Raw genomic sequence first — 20305 nt, 5'->3', positions numbered from 1 at the left:
TTTTTTTAAAAGTCAAATGAAATTTGTCGCTACAACGCTACCTTATATGAGGGGACTTCAGAAAGCTTGTGGAAAAGTAGAATTTAAAGATAAAAATTAACAATATAAACTTTATTTTTTAACATAAGCTCCATTAAGTTCTAGACAACTTTGTAAGCAATTATACCACCCATTTAGTCCATCCCTAAAGAACAGAGGGTCCTGAGAATGTAACCATGTCAGTGTAGTCTCCTTTACATTATTAACTGAAGAAAGATGGGTGCCCTTAAAGACTTTTTGAAATTCAGAAACAAAAAGAAGTCAAAAGGAACCAAATCAGAACTGTAAAGTGGATGCCTAATGATTGCCCATGGAAACACTCACAAAATTGCTGTTGTTTGATGAGAGGAATGAGCAGGAGGAGCACTGTCATGGTGAAGAAGGACTCTGCTGAAGCTTTTCCCAGGCGTTTTTCTGCTAAAGCTTTGGCTACATTTCTCAAAACACTCTCATAATAAACAGGTGCTATCAATCTTTGCCTCTCCAGAAAGCCAACAAGCAAAATGCCTCAAGCATCCCCAAAAACTATTGCCATGACCTTTGCTCTTGACTGGTCCGCTTTTGCTGTGACTGGACCACTTCCATATCTTGGTAGCCATTGCTTTGATTGTGCTTTTTCTTCAGGACCATACTGGTAAAGCCATGTTGCATCTCCTGCTACTGTTCTTCAAAGAAATCTTTCAGAATCTTGATCCCACTTGTTTAAAATTTCCATCTAACATTCTGCAGCTGATCTAGGTGCAGTAGTTTCGGCATCCGACAAGTGGGAAGTTTGCTCAGCATTCATTTTTGGTCAGAATTGTGGAAGCTGAACCAGTTGAGATGTCTGTGGTATTGGCTGTTGTTTGTGCTGTTACTCATCAGTCCTCTTCAGATAAAACATGAACAAGATTAATTTTTTTCCTGGCAAATTAATGTGGAAGGTTTGCTACTGCAGGTTTCATCTTTGACGTCCTCTTATCCCTTCCTAAAATGAGTTATGCATTTGTAAACTGCTAATTTCTTTAAGGCATTGTATTTGTCTCTTCTCATGCTGCTAATAAAGATATACCCAAGACTGGGTAATTTATAAAGGAAAGAGGTTTAATTGACTCAGTTCCACATGACTGGGGAGGCCTTACAGTCATGGTGGAAGGTGAAAGAGGAGCAAAGTCACATCTTACATGGCGGCAGGCAAGAGAGCATGTGCAGGGGAACTCCCCTTTATAAAACCATCAGATCTCATGAGACTTATTCACTATCACCAAAGCAGCACAGAGAGACCTGCCCCCATGATTCAGTTACCTCCCACTGTGTCCCTCCCATGACATGTGGGAATTATGGGAGCTACAATTCAAGATGAGATTTGGGTGGAAACACAACCAAACCATATCAGGCATTGTCCCTATCAACTTTTTGTAAAGCATCAATGATTTCACCATTCTTCCACCCAAGCTTCATTGTAAAATATATATTTGTTCTTACTTAATTTTAACAGAATTAATGTTGCTCTGATAGGGGCTCTTTTCAAATTGATGTCTCATTCTTCTTAGTGCCTCAAACTAGATCCTCTTCAGACATATTATAACAAGTTAGTATGCATTTATTTTGGTACAAAAGAAAATTTTAAATCCATACATAGTTTTTCCATAATATGCATTTTCCATGAACTTTCTGAAGATCTCTCATATATTGGTTTATCTTATGGAAAAGACAAGAAAATAGTTGCTAACTCAAATTCTAATACTAGTTGCCATTTCCTACTTCTTCTGCTATAAGGATGGGAAGGGACCTTAAAGGAAATGTAGCCAATCCCCATCATATGCATATGTTTCCTTTATAATATACTTGTAGTTAGCCTATATCTGAGTACTTTGAGTAAGAGGGAAATTAATAACATCTTAAGGCAGTGCATTCTGTTTGGTTAGTTCTCACAACTAAAGTGAAAGATCCAGATTGCAGTATTTTAACTAGTTCATTAGATACGTGTGTTTTCAAGCCAAATAAAATGTTCAGAGTTAAGAAAGCAGAGATTTAAGAGTTATGAGTGTATTAAGTTATAAACATGAAAATGACATTATCCAGGAAGCACATGTAGATTGAGAAGAGAGCAAGTACATGAGTCTCTTACATAGTTAAGGGAAGGCAACAGGAAAAGATAGCCAAGTAACCTGAGAAGGAATCGCCTATATTATTGACTAGAAAGGTGTGACTGAAGCCAAAGAAGGAGAAAATTTGTAGTTTTCAAGCTTTGTTTCATTTTGGAACTTAACCAGTACTGGTATGTCATTCTAAAATTTGTTTATTAGAATCCTGGCCAGCTACCTGGCTTTAAGTCCCATGTCATTTTTTATGCCCCACAATTATTTGCAATTCATAATAGCAGTTTTTGAGGTCTTCTCAGACTCTCTTCCCTTCTAGAGTCTTTTGCTGTGAAGTTGTCCCCATCTTTTCTTCAGACCCTTTGAAGCATACTTTATGAAGCTGTGGGGTCTCATGAGACTGTTCCTAGCCTTTGTCTGCCAGGCTTTTGTAAATGTTATAATAATGTGGTTCCAGCTTCTAAAGAGTCCTGTCTTGTTCCTTTCCTTGTGGTTGGTTGGAATTAGATCCAGTATAGGATACTTATTTTGTTGCTTCCACTGCCCTTTGCTTGTAAGTAAAACAAATCATAACTTGCTAGATACTCCACTTAAAAGTGAATTGAAGTTGAGTGTGATGGCTCATGCCTATAGTCCCAACTACTCAGGAGGATAAGACAAGAGAATCATTTTGAGGCCAGCCTGGGCGACATAGCAAGACCCTCTCTTTAATAAATAAATAAAGTGAATTGAGACGTTTGGATGATTTTTGTCATCTTGCCTCTCTGCTTGTTTCACAATATCCATCAGTGATGTGTAGTCCATTTATAGAGATGGTAACTGTACCTCTCTTAGATTGTTATAGAAAAATAAAAAGCACTCCATAAAGTGAACTATTGTTATTTTAGTAGTAGTTTAAGTATATGTAATAATAACTCCTAAAATTTACCTTCAACTTGTACTTTTTTAGTCACTGAAAAACTCCGTTTTCAAGGATTGGTAGGGTTTGCCAAACCAAAGATGTCAGGTAGCTTAATGCCCACTAGAGACCCTTGCAAGAGAAATTTCAAGGCAGATACCAAGTTGCAGTGGGATGAAGAGCAAAAGACTCTAAAAACCACTCTTTTAGAAAATCTAAATCAATCATTTTATTCACAAGGTTAGATGCTTCTTTTGTTTGCTTCTCTTTTTGATCACTAATGTCAATACAGAACAATAGTAATACAAATACTTTTTAAAATATTTACTATTTCTCATTAAAATTGTCATTGGTAAGCAAATGAATCAGCTACCCAAATGATAAAACAGTTATTTAAAATAAAATTGGAGATAAGCATTCATCTAACATAGCATCTTGTATGCAGTGAGTGTTCAGTGAATTTTCTTTTTGTTAAAATGAATTTTTATCAAATGTTTCTTTTTTGCCTCCAAAAGTATGTGGATTCTCATGCCATATAACTTGTGTAAACAAAGCTCCAACCACTTGTCCAGTTCCTCCTGAACAGACAAAAGGTCCCCTGGGTATAGATCCTCAGAAAGGAATAGGAACAGCATATGAAGGTCATGTCAGGGTAAGTATGATTAAGTTGGGTTTAGATTAATCTTTTAAGATTGATTAATGAATTAAAATCAAATCAGTTATTTTAAGAGCATAGTTCTTGTTGGAAAATTAAATGAGTAAAATTCATCTAATAATTTTATTTCATCTAGAATAATGATTTGCAAACAAAAACCTAGCTTTTACGTGGAAATAACCTATAAAATGTCTCAAGTTTTTCCATGTTGTTCCTATCTTGTGATGAAATCTTCATAAAGGAGTTTGTAGCACCTGGTCTTGCAAGAGAGGTGGCATATGGTTATGAATTATGAGCTCTTATCAAGGCATAGTCTTGTTATCTTGGGTAGTATTTACAGTGTAAGCTGAGTTTCATCTTACACCAAGTTTTAGTTTTATGCTATTTAGAAAGAAAACCATGAGTGTTATTTTAATGAAATACTAGTGAAAGTTAAAGTGGTACCATTAAAATGTTCCTCAGAATAAAAGGTCACAGTATTTGAAGAATGTGTTCTCACATTTTCTCATAGCTTAATGATATGTGTCCCATCAGCTACTTTACCAACCAGAATGGCAGACTTATAAAACATGTACATTATCTGTACATCTTCACCATGCAATTACATATGTGATTTAAGGCATATTTTCATTTGAGTTGTTTTGGCTGTTTGTTTGCCTGTCTGTCTAAAACAAAACTAAGATTCCTAAACCAGCCGGAGTGAAGAAAGGGTGGCAGAGAGCACTGGCTATAGTGTGTGACTTCAAACTGTTTCTGTACGATATTGCTGAAGGAAAAGCATCTCAGCCCAGTGTTGTCATTAGTCAAGTGATTGACATGAGGTAAGACTTTGAAGGTAAAATTATTTGTATCATTGCAACATAGGAATTTTAAAGTTTCTGATTTTTAAAAATTGTGTTGCCATGGTTTATTTAAATGAACTAATTTCATATTTTCTAATTTGCTAATATTGCTATAGTAATAGAATTGAAAATAGGAAGGAAGGTGTATTTATAGGACAGGTTGGTATGTGTGTTGAGTGTGAGGGGCTAGGAGTTAAGGAAAAAGAACTTGGTGTTTCAGTCCAAAAGACCCATGTAAATGGGGTAATGGAGGCCTAATGCGTGAAGCTTATATCATCACATCACGTAAAGGCTTAGAGTATAATTACAATGTAAGGAAAGAAAATAAAAATCAGAAAAGCTTCTGGAAAACATAATCTGTAAACATTTAGGTAAGTATAGCCCTCGAACACTTCTGGTCTCATTTTTCAGATTCTTCCCATGTTCCTTAGTGTTCTCTCCTTTACCTTTTCTCATAACTCCAGGCACTGTCCTTGAGTGATCATATTTATTCACAGCTTCAGCCATCCCCTCTGCATTGATGACTCCCAGACTCGTATCTCCAGTTCAGATATATCCATCCATTGCTCAAAACCAGAATTTCTAGCTCTGACTCACATTGGCACTTCACATTAGCATCTCAAACACATTATCTTCACCTACAAATATGGAACATGATGGGACAGATGCAAGAAATATTGGCAATTAAAATCTGATAGAACCTACTAAAGGATTGAATATAGATAGGGAGAAGAATCAAAAATAGGACTAAGGTGTCAAGCCTGTAAGACTAAGGGAGTTGGGGAGCGGAGCAAGATGGCTGAATAGGAATAGATCCAGTCTCCATCTCCCAGCGCGAGCGACACAGAAGACAGGTGATTTCTGCATTTGCAACTGAGGTTCTGGGTTCATCTCACTAGGGAGTGCCGGACAATTGGTGCTGGTCAGCTGCTGCAGCCCAACCAGCGAAAGCTGAAGCAGGGCGAGGCATCGCCTCACCTGGGAAGTGCGAGGGGGAAGGGAATCCCTTTTCCTAGCCAGGGGAACTGAGACACATAACACCTGGAAAATCGGGTAACTCCCGCCCCAATCCTGCCCTTTACCAAGGGTCTTAGCAAACGGGCACACCAGGAGATTATATCCCACACCTGGCCGGGAGGGTCCCACGCCCACAGAGCCTCCCTCATTGCTAGCACAGCAGTCTGCAATCTAACAGCAAGGCAGCAGCAAGGCTGGGGGAGGGGCGCCTGCCATTGCTGAGGCTTAAGTAGGTAAAACAAAGCCGCTGGGAAGCTCGAACTGGGTGGAGCTCACAGCAGCTAAAGGAGTCCTGCCTGTCTCTGTAGACTCCACCTCTGGGGACAGGGCACAGCTAAACAACAACAACAACAAAAAAAAAGCAGCAGAAACCTCTGCAGATGCAAACGACTCTGTCTAACAGCTTTGAAGAGAGCAGTGGATCTCCCAACACGGAGGTTGAGATCTAAGAATGGACAGACTGCCTGCTGAAATGGGTCCCTGACCCGAGTAGCCTAACTGGGAGACATTCCCCACCAGGGGCAGACCGACACCCCGCACCTCACACGGTGGAGTACACCCCTGAGAGGAAGCTTCCAAAGCAAGAATCAGACAGGTACACTTGCTGTTCAGCAATATTCTATCTTCAGCAGCCTCTGCTGCTGATACCCAGGCAAACAGGGTCTGGAGTGGACCTTAAGCAATCTCCAACAGACCTACAGCTGAGGGTCCTGACTGTTAGAAGGAAAACAAACAAACAGGAAGGACACCCAAAACAAAACTCCATCAGTACATCACCATCATCAAAGACCAGAGGCAGATAAAACCACAAAAATGGGGAAAAAGCAGGGCAGAAAAGCTGGAAATTCAAAAAATAAGAGCACATCTCCCCCTGCAAAGGAGCGCAGCTCATCGCCAGCAACGGATCAAAGCTGGACGGAGAATGACTTTGACGAGATGAGAGAAGAAGGCTTCAGTCCATCAAACTTCTCACAGCTAAAGGAGGAATTACGTACCCAGCGCAAAGAAACTAAAAATCTTGAAAAAAGAGTGGAAGAATTGATAACTAGAATAATTAATGCAGAGAAGGCCATAAACGAACTGACAGAGATGAAAACTATGACATGAGAAATACGTGACAAATGCACAAGCTTCAGTAACCGACTCGATCAGCTGGAAGAAAGAGTATCGGCGTTTGAGGATCAAATGAATGAAATGAAGCAAGAAGAGAAATCTAACGAAAAAAGAAGAAAAAGAAATGAACAAAGCCTGCAAGAAGTATGGGATTATGTAAAAAGACCAAATCTACGTCTGATTGGGGTGCCTGAAAGTGAGGGGGAAAATGGCACCAAGTTGGAAAACACTCTTCAGGATATCATCCAGGAGAACTTCCCCAACCTAGTAGGGCAGGCCAACATTCAAATTCAGGAAATACAGAGAACGCCACAAAGATACTCCTCGAGAAGAGCAACTCCAAGACACGTAATTGCCAGATTCACCAAAGTTGAAATGAAGGAAAAAATCTTAAGGGCAGCCAGAGAGAAAGGTCGGGTTACCCACAAAGGGAAGCCCATCAGACTAACAGCAGATCTCTCAGCAGAAACTCTACAAGCCAGAAGAGAGTGGGGGCCAATATTCAACATTCTTAAAGAAAAGAATTTTAAACCCAGAATTTCATATCCAGCCAAACTAAGTTTCATAAGCTAAGGAGAAATAAAATCCTTTACAGATAAGCAAATGCTTAGAGATTTTGTCACCACCAGGCCTGCCTTACAAGAGACCCTGAAGGAAGCACTCAACATGAAAAGGAACAACCGGTACCAGCCATTGCAAAAACATGCCAAAATGTAAAGACCATTGAGGCTAGGAAGAAACTGCATCAACTAACGAGCAAAATAACCAGTTAATATAATGGCAGGATCAAGTTCACACATAACAATATTAACCTTAAATGTAAATGGACTAAATGGTCCAATTAAAAGACACAGACTGGCAAACTGGATAGAGTCAAGACCCATCAGTTTGCTGTATTCAGGAGACCCATCTCACATGCACAGACATACAGGCTCAAAATAAAGGGATGGAGGAAGATCTACCAAGCAAATGGAGAACAAAAAAAAGCAGGGGTTGCAATACTATTCTCTATAAAACAGACTTTAAACCATCAAAGATCAAAAGAGACAAAGAAGGCCATTACATAATGGTAAAGGGATCAATTCAACAGGAAGAGCTAACTATCCTAAATATATATGCACCCAATACAGGAGCACCCGGATTCATAAAGCAAGTCCTTAGAGACTTACAAAGAGACTTACACTCCCATACAATAATAATGAGAGACTTCAACACCCCACTGTCAACATTAGACAGATCAACGAGACAGAAAGTTAACAAGGATATCCAGGAATTGAACTCATCTCTGCAGCAAGCAGACCTAATAGACATCTACAGAACTCTCCACCCCAAATCAACAGAATATACATTCTTCTCAGCACCACATCACACTTATTCCAAAATTGATCACATAGTTGGAAGTAAAGCACTCCTCAGCAAATGTACAAGAACAGAAATTATAACAAACTGTCTCTCAGACCACAGTGCAATCAAACTAGAACTCAGGACTAAGAAACTCAATCAAAACCACTCAACTACATGGAAACTGAATAACCTGCTCCTGAATGACTACTGGGTACATAACCAAATGAAGGCAGAAATAAAGATGTTCTTTGAAACCAATGAGAACAAAGATACAACATACCAGAATCTCTGGGACACATTTAAAGCAGTGTGTAGAGGGAAATTTATAGCACTAAATGCCCACAAGAGAAAGCAGGAAAGATCTAAAATTGACACTCTAACATCACAATTAAAAGAACTAGAGAAGCAAGAGCAAACACATTGAAAAGCTAGCAGAAGGCAAGAAATAACTAAGATCAGAGCAGAACTGAAGGAGATAGAGACACAAAAAACCCTCCAAAAAATCAGTGAATCCAGGAGTTGGTTTTTTGAAAAGATCAACAAAATTGATTGACTGCTAGCAAGACTAATAAAGAAGAAAAGAGAGAAGAATCAAATAGATGCAATAAAAAATGATAAAGGGGATATCACCACCGACCCCACAGAAATACAAACTACCATCAGAGAATACTATAAACACCTCTATGCAAATAAACTAGAAAATCTAGAAGAAATGGATAATTTCCTGGACACTTACACTCTTCCAAGACTAAATCAGGAAGAAGCTGAATCCCTGAATAGACCAATAGCAGGCTCTGAAATTGAGGCAATAATTAATAGCCTACCAACCAAAAAAAGTCCAGGACCAGATGGATTCACAGCTGAATTCTACCAGAGGTACAAGGAGGAGCTGCTACGATTCCTTCTGAAACTATTCCAGTCAATAGAAAAAGAGGGAATCCTCCCTAACTCATTTTATGAGGCCAACATCATCCTGATACCAAAGCCTGGCAGAGACACAACAAAAAAAGAGAATTTTAGACCAATATCCCTGATGAACATCGATGCAAAAATCCTCAATAAAATACTGGCAAACCGGATCCAGCAGCACATCAAAAAGCTTATCCACCATGATCAAGTGGGCTTCATCCCTGGGATGCAAGGCTGGTTCAACATACGCAAATCAATAAACGTAATCCAGCATATAAACAGAACCAAAGACAAAAACCACATGATTATCTCAATTGATGCAGAAAAGGCCTTTGACAAAATTCAACAGCCCTTCATGCTAAAAACTCTCAATAAATTCAGTATTGATGGAACGTATCTCAAAATAATAAGAGCTATTTATGACAAACCCACAGCCAATATCATACTGAATGGGCAAAAACTGGAAAAATTCCCTTTGAAAACTGGCACAAGACAGGGATGCCCTCTCTCACCACTCCTATTCAACATAGTGTTGGAAGTTCTGGCTAGGGCAATCAGGCAAGAGAAAGAAATCAAGGGTATTCAGATAGGAAAAGAAGAAGTCAAATTGTCCCTGTTTGCAGATGACATGATTGTATATTTAGAAAACCCCATTGTCTCAGCCCAAAATCTCCTTAAGCTGATAAGCAACTTCAGCAAAGTCTCAGGATACAAAATTAATGTGCAGAAATCACAAGCATTCTTATACACCAGTAACAGACAAACAGAGAGCCAAATCATGAATGAGCTTCCATTCACAATTGCTTCAAAGTGAATGAAATACCTAGGAATCCAACTTACAAGGGATGTAAAGAACCTCTTCAAGGAGAACTACAAACCACTGCTCAGTGAAATCAAAGAGGACACAAACCAATGGAAGAACATACCATGCTCATGGATAGGAAGAATCAATATCGTGAAAATGGCCATACTGCCCAAGGTAATTTATAGATTCAATGCCATCCCCATCAAGCTACCAATGACTTTCTTCACAGAATTAGAAAAAACTGATTTAAAGTTCATATGGAACCAAAAAAGAGCCCACATTGCCAAGACAATCCTAAGTTAAAAGAACAAAGCTGGAGGCATCATGCTACCTGACTTCAAACTATACTACAAGGCTACAGTAACCAAAACAGCATGGTACTGGTACCAAAACAGAGATATAGACCAATGGAACAGAACAGAGCCCTCAGAAATAATACCACAAATCTGCAGCCATCTGATCTTTGGCAAACCTCAGAAAAACAAGAAATGGGGAAAGGATTCCCTATTTAATAAATGGTGCTGGGAAAATTGGCTAGCCATAAGTAGAAAGCTGAAACTGGATCCTTTCCTTACTCCTTATACGAAAATTAATTCAAGATGGATTAGAGACTTAAATGTTAGACCTAATACCATAAAAACCCTAGAAGAAAACCTAGGTAATACCATTCAGGACATAGGCATGGGCAAGGACTTCATGTCTAAAACACCAAAAGCAACAGCAACAAAAGCCAAAATTGACAAATGGGATCTAATTAAACTAAAGAGCTTCTGCACAGCAAAAGAAACTACCATCAGAGTGAACAGGCAACCTGCAGAATGGGAGAAAATTTTTGCAATCTACTCATCTGACAAAGGGCTAATATCCAGAACCTACAAAGAACTCAAACAAATTTACAAGAAAAAAACAACCCCATCAAAAAGTGGGCAAAGGATATGAACAGACATTTCTCAAAAGAAGACATTCATACAGCCAACAAACACATGAAAAAATACGATCACTGGCCATCAGAGAAATGCAAATCAAAACCACAGTGAGATACCATCTCACAGACACAGTTAGAATGGCAATCATTAAAAAGTCAGGAAACAACAGGTGCTGGAGAGGATGTGGAGAAATAGGAACACTTTTACACTGTTGGTGGGATTGTAAACTAGTTCAACCATTATGGAAAACAGTATGGCGATTCCTCAAGGATCTAGAACTAGATGTACCATATGACCCAGCCATCCCATTACTGGGTATATACCCAAAGGATTATAAATCATGCTGCTATAAAGACACATGCACATGTATGTTTCCTGCAGCACTATTCACAATAGCAAAGACTTGGAATCAACCCAAATGTCCATCAGTGACAGACTGGATTAAGAAAATGTGGCACATATACACCATGGAATACTATGCAGCCAAAAAAAAGGATGAGTTTGTGTCCTTTGTAGGGACATGGATGCAGCTGGAAACCATCATTCTCAGCAAACTATCACAAGAACAGAAAACCAAACACCGCATGTTCTCACTCATAGGTGGGAACTGAACAATGAGATCACTTGGACTCGGGAACGGGAACATCACACACCGGGGCCTATCATGGAGAGGGGGGAGCGGGGAGGTATTGCATTGGGAGTTATACCTGATGTAAATGACGAGTTGATGGGTGCTGATGAGTTGATGGGTGCAGCACACCAACATGGCACAAGTATACATATGTAACAAACCTGCACGTTATGCATATGTACTCTAGAACTTTAAGTATAATAATAATAAAAAAAGAAAAAAAAAGAGAAAAAAAAAAAGACTAAGGGAGTCATGGTACCAACAACAAAATTAAGGGAATCAGAAGATATTATTGTGGAGGAAATATGTTTTAGATGTTGAAGGAACAATGAAATGTAACATGAGCTGGGTTGAGGGCATTTAAGATTTATTATGGGAGGCAAGAGGGTCCATGGAGGCTCCAGAGACCTACCAGGGTTCAAATCCCAGTTCTACATGTATACTTAACTGGCCTTGTAACTGTGGGTAAGCCAGCAATGATTTCTATCTCTTGTATAATATGCCACTAGGAAGTTATTCTTGATAAATTATTTGGGGCACTATTAATTACAATGGGGAAGAATTAAATTTTTTAAAAAATTAAATTTGGGTGTTTGGTGCAGTTAAGCTTTGGGTATTGCTCCATATGTGTTATTTGGATACACACCCCAAACCACACACACATAGCCACATATACTTTTAATGCTTTGCTTTTCTTTCAGGGATGAAGAATTTTCTGTGAGTTCAGTGTTGGCTTCTGATGTTATCCATGCAAGTCGAAAAGATATACCCTGTATATTTAGGGTAAGTGTGTATACTATAATGTGATCACTGAATTATGTGTTTTTAATGAGTGTATTTTGCCTCCCTATATAAATCATAAATTCACTATAAGTAAAACTAAATCTTACATTCTTTTATATATTCCATGTCATCCAGTACTTGAGGGTATAGAAAATTGGTGCTAAATATTTAATTAGTGAAAGACCTGGAGAAAGCATCAATATATGGCTTATAAAATATGCTTCCTGGTAGATAATATTTTTTAGTTCCAATTCAGTTTTAAATAAATACTACCAGATGGAAAATGAGATAAGTGTGAGGTTTCTCAAGTTTTTTAAAAAAATAAAAATGTCTGTCTTTAAAAATTAAAAATACTTACTGCTTCGTAACAGCCATTCCAAAACTTAGTAGCTTAAACCGACAATGATTTATTATTTTTCACTATTCTGTGGACCAGCTGTACAGTTCTTGTGGTGTCAGCTAGTGTCACTCATGTGACTGCATTCAGCTCATTTGGGGCCAGAACATCTAATGACCTTGCTCTTACATCTGGGTGCTGGCTGTTAGCTGCGTGATCTCAGTTCTCCTCTTTGTGAACTCGCTCCATGTGGTCTGTGGTCATCAGGTAGGCTGGCTGAGCTCCCAGTGGCTGGCTTCTAAGAGAGCAAAAGAAACTACCAGGCCCTTTGAGGACTAGGCCCAAAACAGGTATAATAACCCTTCTGCATTCTATTGGTCAAAGCAAGTCATGAGGTCAGCCCAGATTTAAGAGGAGGGGAGATAGACTCCACCTCTTGACGAGAAGAATGGAATTCCTTAGGAGGACTTGTTGGTAGCAATCTTTGGCGGCTATTGCCATGATGCAATCTTGAGTTGGTAAATTAAGACAACAGAGATTAAAAAAAAAAAAAAAAAAAACTACTGCCTAGTAGTTATGCCTATCTCCCTATATTTCTCTGTGAACCTTGTATCTAAGGAAGGTCAGGCAAAGATTATACTTAGTCTCTTAGTTCCCAGACTGACAACTATTTATTTTCCTCCCAGCCACCAAGGGAGCCTACAGAGGCCCACTTACTGATAACTGAGTTGCGTAGTGTGATTTTATTGTCACTGCTACTTAATAAGGAATTCTTTACTTATCATAAGGAATTCATATAGGTAAAATTTAAAACTGCTCTGATAGTGTTGTTTGTATAATGATAAACCTTCATTTAAATACTAATTTAAATTATCAAGTCTTAACGATGATGTGAGTTATTGTTGTGAAGTAACAGCGAATATATTTCTGAGCACTTCTGACTTCTTAAAACAAGTTGCAAGTCAGTATGGTGTGGTGCTTAGTAGCATGGGCACAAGATCCCAGATTTCTACCTGTGTGTCCTTGGAGAAATGATTTAATTTCTTTGCATCACCATTTGTTTCATATATAATATAAGGATATAATGACAGTACATCCTATCTCATGACGATGTTAACAGAGTTAAATGAGTTAATACTTGTAATGTGCTTAGATCTACCCAGTGCTCAGTATTTACTCAATAAATGTCAGTTATTGTTGTTATATATGAGTGTATTTAATGCCTCTTTAGTGATAGTGTTCTGGCAATTTTATAGAAGGAAAATGAAAATGATACAAACATTTCAAATGATACCTGTCACCTTTGCTTTGTCATGTAATCTAGTGCTAAAGGTAGTTATTCTGATTAGGAATAGCTAAACTCCAGTAACGGTATCATTTAATGAATGCTCATTTTATTGGTGAGTGCTAAGCAAACTAACATAATCATGAAACTAGCATAAAGGGTGTCTGTTTTCTAATGTCATGATTATTGATTAAATTGTTCTAGGTCACAGCTTCCCAGCTCTCAGCATCTAATAACAAATGTTCAATCCTGATGCTAGCAGACAGTGAGAATGAGAAGAGTAAGTGGGTGGGAGTGCTGAGTGAATTGCACAAGATTTTGAAGAAAAACAAATTCAGAGACCGCTCAGTCTATGTTCCCAAAGAGGCTTATGACAGCACTCTACCCCTCATTAAAACAACCCAGGCAGCCGCAATCATAGGTATGAATTTATAACATTTATCATATTATTATAATTGTTGACTAATCTACTTGCGAACAGGGATTGGCTTTCATCTAGGAATCCCCAGTGTCCAACATACTATGCATCGTATCACAAATGCTCAGTACATGTTTATTGAATGAATGAGACCTATATCAGATCTTTGTTTTTCAGTAAGCAGGAGTATAAGTACACTTTCAAAGTGCCTTTTTTTCCTGAAAAAACAACAGTGGTAAACATTAGCCTACCAATCTATTTTCTGCTTGTGTGATTTAGAACAAGTTAGTTTCTTAGAGTTTAGTATATAAAATATAGATGATAATTACCTTGCTGAGGTTATTGGGAAGTTTAAATAAGATGGAATACATAACACAGAGTGCCCTGCATAAAAGAAGTCCTCTTAACAAATGGCAGTTTCTGTGTCTGTAGGTTTAAATTTTTGCTGTTTTCCTGTGTATGCATCTAACTCTTTTGTTACTTTCCATGAATACTGAAAAGTTTAATGAGTACGGTTCAAATGCCATTCACAATTTTTACCTCCCAAAACAAGAAGTGTAGAACAACTTAGGTTTTTCATTTTGTTTCGTTTATTAAACATTTACTTATTTTTGTAGGTATTGATATGGATTATTCTTTAATAATTATTCTATTTTAGAAGACATGAGAGATTTACCAGTATAATCTGAAAGAAATAGTGTAAACTGTTATTGTAATTTATTTTATTTCCATTTTTTGCACCAAATGTTCTTAACATCTGGTTTATTAGCATTACATGGTTTTTTCCTAATAAAAATCTTTCATATTCATGTCTTACATAGATCATGAAAGAATTGCTTTGGGAAACGAAGAAGGGTTATTTGTTGTACATGTCACCAAAGATGGTAAGAGAAAACTTTTTTTTTGAGTAATTTTCAATCATGTGTTAAAAAAAATTTTAACTCTAGATTCTAAATTCTACAAAGAGCAGGATTTGCTCTTATTTATCCTGTGACTAAAATTTTCCAGACCTAATTTGATATGTTTATAAATTAAAAGATTATTTTTAAATTTCTGTAGTCCCCCTGAGGTTTAAAACTTCAAATGTGTGTTGTCTTTCTTATATCATTTTATTTAACAGTTCTGTATGAACTCAGATTGCATTTCTTTTTTGTTTTATACGGAGTTTCGCTTTTGCTGCCTAGGCTGGAGTGCAGTGGCGTGATCTTGGCTCACTGCAACCTCCACCTCCCAGGTTCAAGTGATTCTCCTGCCTCAGCCTCCCAGTAGCTAGGATTACAGGCATGCACCACCATGCCTGGCTAAGTTTGTATTTTCAGTGGAAACGAGGTTTCTCCATGTCGGCCAGGTTGGTCTCGAACTCCCAACCTCAGGTGATCCAGTCACCCACCTTGGCCTCCCAAACTGCTGGGATTACAGGCATGAGCCACCGCACCCAGCCCAGATTGCATTTCTAAAGATGGAACATGAAAAAAAAATAAACAACTTGATTTTCATATTGTTCTGTTAGTATCAAAAGAGACAACAGCTATTAAACTGTGTTTGTTTGGAGGTTTTTCTTCTAGGGAAAAACTAAATGCTGGGTGAAATAAAGAGAAACCAATATAACTTGGTATTTATAAATATAATATTCTAAGTTTTATCTTTATATCAACTTAGATCATGGGAAAACAGTGCATTTAAGACAATGCATTGTTACCTATATAAAAACTTCTGAAAAGTGAGTTCTCTGTTTTTAAAAACGGGAATCCCATGGTGATGTTCCCTAGAATTTAGTGCCAGTAAAAAAGTTTTCCTTGAGGATTTGGCATACTTTTACACAAGAATCCTTTGGGGTTTGCCTTGGCTGCCAGAAATCTTAGGACTCAATACGTACTATAGGTGAGTTAAATTATCTTATGATGGGTTTGATTATCTTTTTTTCCTGTGACTTCTGATCTCTTATTCTTCCGTGTGTGCATCTGTAAGTTGACTTACATCCTTTTGAGTATAATTGGGATATGATGAATCAATAAAATTTTGATTTATTATTCTTTGTGTTTAGAAATTATTCGAGTTGGTGATAATAAGAAGATTCATCAGATTGAACTCATTCCAAATGATCAGCTTGTTGCTGTGATCTCAGGACGAAATCGTCATGTACGACTTTTTCCTCTGTCAGCACTGGATGGGCGAGAGACCGATTTTTACAAGCTGGCAGAAACTAAAGGGTGTCAAACCATAACTTCTGGAAAGGTGCGCCATGGAGCTCTCACATGCCTGTGTGTGGCTATGAAAAGGCAGGTCCTCTGTTATGAACTATTTCAGAGCAAGACTCGTCACAGAAAATTTAAGGAAATTCAAGTCCCATATAATGTCCAGTGGATGGCAATCTTCAGTGAACAACTCTGTGTGGGATTCCAGTCAGGATTTCTAAGATACCCTTTGAATGGAGAAGGAAGTCCATACAGTATGCTCCATTCAAATGACCATACACTATCATTTATTGCACATCAACCAATGGATGCTATCTGCGCAGTTGAGATCTCCAGTAAAGAATATCTGCTGTGTTTTAACAGCATTGGGATATATACTGACTGCCAGGGCCGAAGATCTAGACAACAGGAATTGATGTGGCCAGCAAATCCTTCCTCTTGTTGTAAGATTCTCTTTCTTATGACTGTCTTACATTTATGTCTCTTTCCTTCCTTTTCCCTTCCACTTCATCTCCCAAGTGTTGTCATTATTAATAACAGTTTTTTCAAAAAGTCATTCTTAATGCTTTTCCTCAGTATTGATTATGTTGTTGATGTAAAAACCATACGTAATTAGGCCAGGGCAAACAGGGCCAGCATTAGCATGCACGTGATTTAAACAAAACATCTTTCTGTGGAATATTTCACTAAGATGGATTTTTTACCCCATGTCGTATTTTGAAATAACCCTAAATTGTTATCTAATGGTCCCCCAAAATATGGTGCTTGTAAGCATCAGTGTCTCACAGAACTTATTCTGGAGAAGTAGTTACCAAGAGAATTATTTAATCAGGTATGTAAAGGTATAATATAGCATCTATAAGAGGTGTTTTTCAGTTTTCCATTTTTATCTAGATGGGTAGATATTTATAATTGCTTATTTTACCCCTTCAAGAAATATGAAGATGTAATAAATTATTGAATACTTTTTTTTTTTTTTTGAGAGAGAGAGATGGAGTCTTCCTCTGTCATACAGGTTAGAGTACAGTGGTATCATCATAACCCACTGCAGCCTCCAACTCCTGGGCTGAAGCAATCCTCCTACTTTAGCCTCCCGAGTAGCTGGGACAACAGGTGCACACCACCATGCCCAGCTTGTTTTTACTTTTTGTTTTTGTAGAGATGATCTCATTAGTTGTTCAGGCTGGTCTCGATTTCTTGTCCTCAAGCAGTCCTCCCAACTTGGCCTCCCAAAGCACTGAGATTATAGGCTTGACTCACCACACCCAGCCTTATTGAATACTTTTAATTATGGAATACTTTGGTTATTGAATATTCCAATCATTATTGAATATGTGCCATTGAATATAGTTACAGCAATGAGTAAAATAGATAACAGTCTTACCCCCACAGAGCATGGGTGCAGTGGAAAAGATTCATGATAAAGCAAGTAGTTGCAGTAGAATGTAAGTGCTATGATAGCAGAAGTAGAGAGTTCTATAGAACCACATAGGAGAAGTATTTCATCCATACTGTTTTGTTTTTAATGAAAAATACTTGAGCATGTTAAAATGCTGAAGGGAAAAAAAACCCTAGGGAACTATGTGGAACAGTTGTCTATATGGGAAATAGAGTAAGACCGCCAAGAAGACCAGAGAGGACAAAATTCAGAAGACAGGTGCATGAATTACTTGGGGAAAGGAGGAGTAAAACCTCTTCATTTGTAACAAGGTAGGAGGAGGAGTTATGGGTATGGGTCTAGTCAAGGTTAGAGGTTCATTGCAAGAAAGTTTGGCAGGACAATCCATGCTTATTACAGAAAAATCAGAAAGTCTGCATAAACAGGACAAAAGAAAAATACGTCTAGTTCTACCCATCCAGACTTATTTTTTCCCCACCCTCCATCCTGGGATGAAAGATTTAACTATTTTTTCTTGTTATTGTTGTTGTTTTTGTCTTTCCAACTTTTCAACTGCAGATCTTGGGAATTAACTATTTTTAATATTTCTTCTGAAAAATACAGTCTTAGGTGGGCACAGTGGCTTACACCTGTAATCCTAGCACTTCAGGAGACTGAGGCAGGAGGATTGCTTGGGGCCAGAAGTTCCCAGCCAACCTGGGCAACATAGCGAGAACCTGTGTCTATAAAAAATTTTCTTTAATTAGCCAGGTGTAGTGGTTGCATGCCTGTTGTCCCAACTACCCAGGAGGCCGAGGTGGGAGGATCACTTGAGCTATGATCATGCCACTTTTCTCCAGCCTAGGCAACACAATGAGACCTTATCTCTAAAAACACAAACCCACACACACTCTCACACTCTCTTTCTTATCAATAGAATAAATGCTGTTTTGTAACTGAGTCAGGTAATAATTATGATTATTCTAATGTAGAGTCAGAGTTGGAATGTCTGACTTTTTTGTATAGCTCTGCCAATAATTCCCTTTGTAACCTTAGTTTAAGTAAACCACTGAATCTTTCTTTGCTTGTGTTGATATTCATTTGTTGATATTCATTCTTTCAACAAGTATATATTGAGCATCTACCCTATTCATGTAACTATGCTACAGTGCTTTATTATACTTTCTTAACAGGGACTAGAACACTTACCTGGAGATTTCTCTGCTTTCTAAGTTTGATTCACTGTCAATAACTTAACTACTTTTAGGAATCAAATACTTTAAATATAATGAAATTCCTTTATAGAACTCATGTTGGGCAGGGAAATAGTATACCCCTGGTGCTTACAAAATCCGTCTATATTATAATGGCTATATAATCTGACATTGGTGTGCCAGTTCTTCATTTACGATATAAGTTCTATTTGCTTCAAAAATATTTTGATTTGGCTACTATATGATAGCCACATAGGATTTGGGTGGGATTCCACTCTACAGTTATTTAGTGTAGACCTTTCAAAATATTTGGGGTTTAATAGTTAAAAGTAATCCACAAGCTGCCCCCTCCTTCTCTTCTCCCAGGTTACAATGCACCATATCTCTCGGTGTACAGTGAAAATGCAGTTGATATCTTTGATGTGAACTCCATGGAATGGATTCAGACTCTTCCTCTCAAAAAGGTAATTTAACATTAAAATGTTGGCTAAGCCAACTGAGTATAAGTGAAAACACTAAATTACTACATAGTAATTTTTTTTTATTAACTCAACATTTTGTGGCATGTGTAATTGGCTGTTTGGGACTTAGCTAAGAGTGAGAAAATAGAAACAGAAATAAAGTTGGTTAATTTCCTTAGGCCTAGCTAAAACCATACTAATTTTACTATATTTGGTTTATGCAAAGTATGATTGCTATTATTATGAACAACTAGAATATATCCTACAACCTAAAATAAAATGTCAGTGTTATCTTCCACTTTTGGATTAAGGAGCTCTGAGAGACTACACGATTATTATGAATTATAACTGTTATTCACCCAGTGTTTAATCTTGTGAGGACAGATTTAACAGGCTAGAAAAGTGGTTAAACTTAGAACCAAAACTGTTTAAGTGTCTCATAATTGAAAAATAAAGATTTCATATATTCCTAATAAAATGTAATATTTTTCTTAATTTATAATCCTATGTTTCCATAACACAGAGAATTTTTACAAGTATAGAACTGCTAGTTTGCAAAAATGAAGAGCAATAGTTTCATGTAGATAGATGTGATATATATATAGCATGTATGATTAGTTGGGGGACAGGGTTTAGAGAATACGTGAAAGTCGCTGAGATGATATTTCAAAATTAGCTCCCATTTAAAATCATAATGGCAGTTTAAAAAGCTCTTATAAATACTGCCAGATTATCTGAAGCAACTAAAATATACTCTAGTTTGTAAATTTGGACTGGTCATTATTACTTTTCTGTGGGGTTTTTTTGTTGTTTTTTGTTTTGTTTTGTTTTTGTTTTTGTTTTTGAGACAGGGTCTCGCTGTGTCATCCAACCTGGAGTGCAGTGACATGATTTCGGCTCACTGCAGCCTCCGCCTCCTGGGTTCAAGCGATTCTCCCACCTCTGCCTCCCGAGTAGCTGGGACTACAGGTGTA

General features: G+C 37.7%; 1 protein-coding gene across 27 annotated transcripts in view; it reads left to right on the top strand.

Annotated features, from left to right (window-relative positions):
- LOC105478710 (CDC42 binding protein kinase alpha) overlaps nt 1–20305 on the top strand; it is a 330193-nt gene that overhangs the window by 274680 nt on the left and 35208 nt on the right. For all 27 annotated transcript variants that reach the window (XR_011614991.1, XR_011615009.1, XM_011736411.3 and 24 more), the window contains 7 exons: nt 3534–3670; nt 4355–4494; nt 11962–12043; nt 13870–14086; nt 14905–14967; nt 16128–16721; nt 19237–19334. Coding sequence is in view for 25 of the 27 variants with exons in the window: in XM_011736411.3 (XP_011734713.1) it covers nt 3534–3670; nt 4355–4494; nt 11962–12043; nt 13870–14086; nt 14905–14967; nt 16128–16721; nt 19237–19334 (1331 nt within the window). In the remaining 2 variants the exon portion in view is untranslated. The remainder of the gene's footprint in view (nt 1–3533; nt 3671–4354; nt 4495–11961; nt 12044–13869; nt 14087–14904; nt 14968–16127; nt 16722–19236; nt 19335–20305) is intronic.

Source organism: Macaca nemestrina, chromosome 1 (assembly GCF_043159975.1).
Source record: "Macaca nemestrina isolate mMacNem1 chromosome 1, mMacNem.hap1, whole genome shotgun sequence".
NCBI classification, from domain to species: domain Eukaryota; kingdom Metazoa; phylum Chordata; class Mammalia; order Primates; family Cercopithecidae; genus Macaca; species Macaca nemestrina.
The sequence above is the reverse complement of the archived record's forward strand: the minus strand, read 5'-3'. Positions and strand labels throughout refer to the sequence as shown.